Source organism: Abramis brama (genome assembly GCF_963993115.1).
Source record: "Abramis brama genome assembly, chromosome: 1".
NCBI lineage: Eukaryota > Metazoa > Chordata > Actinopteri > Cypriniformes > Leuciscidae > Abramis > Abramis brama.
The window spans coordinates 21,703,620-21,707,363 of record NC_139963.1 but is presented as its reverse complement, the minus strand read 5'-3'; the positions used below and the strand labels follow the sequence as shown (position 1 = coordinate 21,707,363).

The following is a 3,744-nucleotide window of genomic DNA, read 5'->3' as shown; positions in this document are numbered from 1 at the left end:
TGCTGTGAAAACATTTAAAAGTGCACTGGCTGGAGAGAATATGTCAGCCACCATCACATTCATTTTATGCTAATGACACATTAACTTATTCAGGCTTATGTCATTCTTTATACAATTTTTTATCAAAGAGGCGAATTGAATGTTTCTTGCATTATCATGCACATTTATAAAAGAACATCTCAAGTAAAAATAACTTGTATGTCTGTATGAAGTGAATTCTGACATGCAATAAGTAATGACATTGCTATTGATGACATTTGCATTGCATATTTGAATACTGTGAATATGCAAATGAGATTTGTGAGTTAGATTTTTAGTATAGGACATAAAATATAGGTCTACTGAAGGCCTTCATACTTGGAATATAGTGAATGTGTCATGGGATAGCTGAATGCTTACAAGAAAAGTATCAGCATGAACATTTTGCAAAAGTGTTTCAAAAAAGCAAGCAAAACATGAGGGTGAATAAAATTACATAGGCTATAGCCTATATTATATTTTCAGTGGTATTAATGGAAAACATAAGAAAACATAATAAAATGTTCTATTGGTTCTCATGCATAAATGATGTTTCTACCAACAAGACTTCAGCACCTCCTCTGAGCTCCTCACTCACCTCCCATCCTCTCTCTCTCTTTCTCAGTGAGTGCAGCCCTGCCTTTAAGGGGAGGGTAAGATAAGAGTCCACATACAGACCCCTGAAATCCTCCTCAGAGCCACAGTCCCATAATCAACACCGCACAGACAGCTCGCGCGGGGCCGTGCACGCGCTAGACATTGATAAGAAAACTGTTTTAATTTAACTTCCATTAATGTCGCTTTCATTAGGGGCAATGCGAAGACGACGGGACCCTCGTGAATTACACATGGAACATCTTGGATTTGAAAGCCTTTTTTATATATAGGCTAACTTTTTTTTTTTATAGGCTTGTTAATCAACGGTGATGTGTTGTTAATTGTGGTAATTTTGAACCAAACAAAGGGACCGCACGCGCACCACTTTATATTATAAAATACGTTTTTTTATTTTATTTAAAAAAGTCCTGTTTGACTGCTAAAACATTTTATATAAATTTAATTACTTTTTCTTTTTTTTTCTTTTTAATTGCACATGACTGAACAGATATTTTAGATGATAGTTTTCTCAGATAATAACAAGAGGCGTCGTTATTGGAATGGACCATGTAAATGAATGATTAAATAAGTTGTGGAATTCGGGATTTTGGTGCTTCGCCTGGAAAAAAAACCCCTCTTCACTTTAATCCGCAAACTGCATTTCAAAGGACTTCAAATGGGCCACTTGCTCCTCAGAAAAGAGACTCATTCTGCCGTGGAGGGCAATTTGAATGTTTGCGCACTGAGAGGAATGTCGAGCCTGCAGAGCCGCTGAGGGACTCAAACTGCTGCTTAATTAACCCGATATTTGCTTTCGAGTCGGAGCCCAGTGCTGAGCGTCTCGTGAGCGTCTCTCTAAATGCGCGCTGTCCCGTGGAGCCCCGCAGCGGCACGGCAGCAAGATGAGATCGCGGATCCCGCTACTTCTCGCGGTACTTGCGGCGGCGTGTCTGCGGTTTGGCAGTGCGGAGGTAAGAGCGTCTCAATGGACATTCTAATGAATCTCAATTTCCTATAAGTGAGAGTTCATTGGTTTCTGATGCATTCTTATGATTCTTTAACAATACACAGTAGTAAGTTTTTATTTTATTTTATTTTTTTATTGATTATGACTTGTTTGATGGTGATATACATCCCAAATAAATAATCTGTCATTATTTACTCACCCTCATGTTTTTACAAACAAATTTTTTTTTTTGTGTGTGTGTGTTTCATATGACACATGCTGTATATTCTTTTGGACCCACATGCTAGATTTGTTTCCCAGACAGCAACATAGTGTCGGCCCAGATCCGGGCCACATCTGGTACATGTGGAGTCAACGCATAGCCTACCAGACGTGGGCCGGATCTGGGCCGACACTATGTTGCTGTCTGGGTTGGGAAACAAGCCGAAATTAAAGTTTTTTCCCCCAGAAAATCTTCCCCTCTGCTGTAGCTCTCTTGCATTTTCAATTCCAAATATTTGAACTGGCGAGTCAAGTTTATAGCAACCCACTTCAGAAGCAACAATTTGTTTAAATGTTATTAAAACAAGCAAGATGCGTCTACATGTTTTAACCTAAATGTTGAAAATCTTACCTCCATTGCAACTCTTAAATCTCATTATAGATTTCTGATATTAGAATTGTTGCATAGTTTGTTATGACTCATTGACCAATAGAAATTGACATTGTCAATGACATCAAACCTGACGTGACCTGTCACAGATTTATTTTAAAAGATTTCAGAGCTTTTTCAAAGGGAAAGATTTCTAGAGAATCTTTAAATTTCAGTCTGAATGGCTTCAGAATATTACACAAGAGTCTTACGGAATACTTTTATTACGGTTTATTTTGTACTCTTTGGTACTCTTTGTAGTTTGACAGATGTATGGAAATAATGTGATATTTGATATGCAGTATATGATATGCTTTAAGTGTGTAAAATCAATTTAAATTATATTTAAATATATTAAAAACTGAAAATTATATAACCAATATATGTTTCACATTCAAAAGAAGGCATCGCTACAACTTCTGAAAGTGAACGGCAGTGTTTTAGAAATACATAAAAAGAAATGTCACAAATCTGATATTTGACGTCATTTTAACATCAATAAACAAACAAAAATTAAATACCAACAACTCCATGAATTGAATATAGCCTACACTGATTCATATTAAAGCTACAAAAGTTGTTCAGTTAAGATCAGTGTGTGATTTTCTCTTTTTCTTTTGATGTTTGACAGACAGTAGCAGGTATAGTCTACTGTATTAGGCTGCTGTCACTTTAAGACCTAATGCACGGATCTTATTGATACACATCAGATTTCATTGACTTTCGCTTAATAACTCTTTTTAACGTCAAGCAAGTCACATGTAAGTAACAGTCGTGTGCCCAGTCTATTCTCTGCTATATGTGTCGACCTCAAACTTTTTGAAGTAGCCCATTAAAATCATTCAGATAGGCAATGCACAATGCATATCGCGATACGTGCGATATTTCAGTAATTTTGATATGTCGTGCAGCCATATTTTGCATGATACCATTTTTTTTCTATTTTCATTTTGGGTGAATAATTCCTTTTGTCAACTGTTTGTGAATATCTGTGCATGTGTTAGGCCTATATTGGATTTCTCTTCCCATTGCTTCAAAGCCTCTTTGAATAGTGTTACTGCAACATTAACTTATGGATAGTTTTCCTGTGGCAACCCACAACATCATAAATCACCCATGGAGAATCATAAAGAATTACCATGGCTGATTCTATTAAATGAATCAGTGATCTGATGCCCGAAGGCTCCAGGAACTTGTTATCATCATTGGTGCACCAAGGAGTGTTGACATTTAGCACCTGAGATCTGCAGGTTCTAATGTGTTTGCCCTTCCGTTGATGACAGTTGTGTTGCATTAGGCACTCAATCAAAATATGACATTTCTGTGACCCCCCTCCCCCCAAAAAAACCTACAAGAAGTCATAGAGGGAGACATATCATAAGAGATTTCATTAATAGTTAATTTAAGACATGACATCTCTAAATCATGCACCTTTTTCACTGCATGGAAGGATGTTTTAAAAAAATAATTCTGAAAATGTAATTTCTTGTTCGAATGGAAATGCAAGATCAAAACTTATTTAAAAGCTGTG

General features: G+C 36.6%; 1 protein-coding gene across 2 annotated transcripts in view; it reads left to right on the top strand.

Moving 5' to 3' along the window:
* Nucleotides 1–688: 688 nt before the first annotated feature.
* pdgfbb (platelet-derived growth factor beta polypeptide b) overlaps nt 689–3,744 on the top strand; it is a 15,463-nt gene continuing 12,407 nt past the window's right edge. For both annotated transcript variants that reach the window (XR_014608910.1, XM_084134607.1), the window contains exon 1: nt 689–1,586. Coding sequence is in view for 1 of the 2 variants with exons in the window: in XM_084134607.1 (XP_083990733.1) it covers nt 1,518–1,586 (69 nt within the window). In the remaining variant the exon portion in view is untranslated. The remainder of the gene's footprint in view (nt 1,587–3,744) is intronic.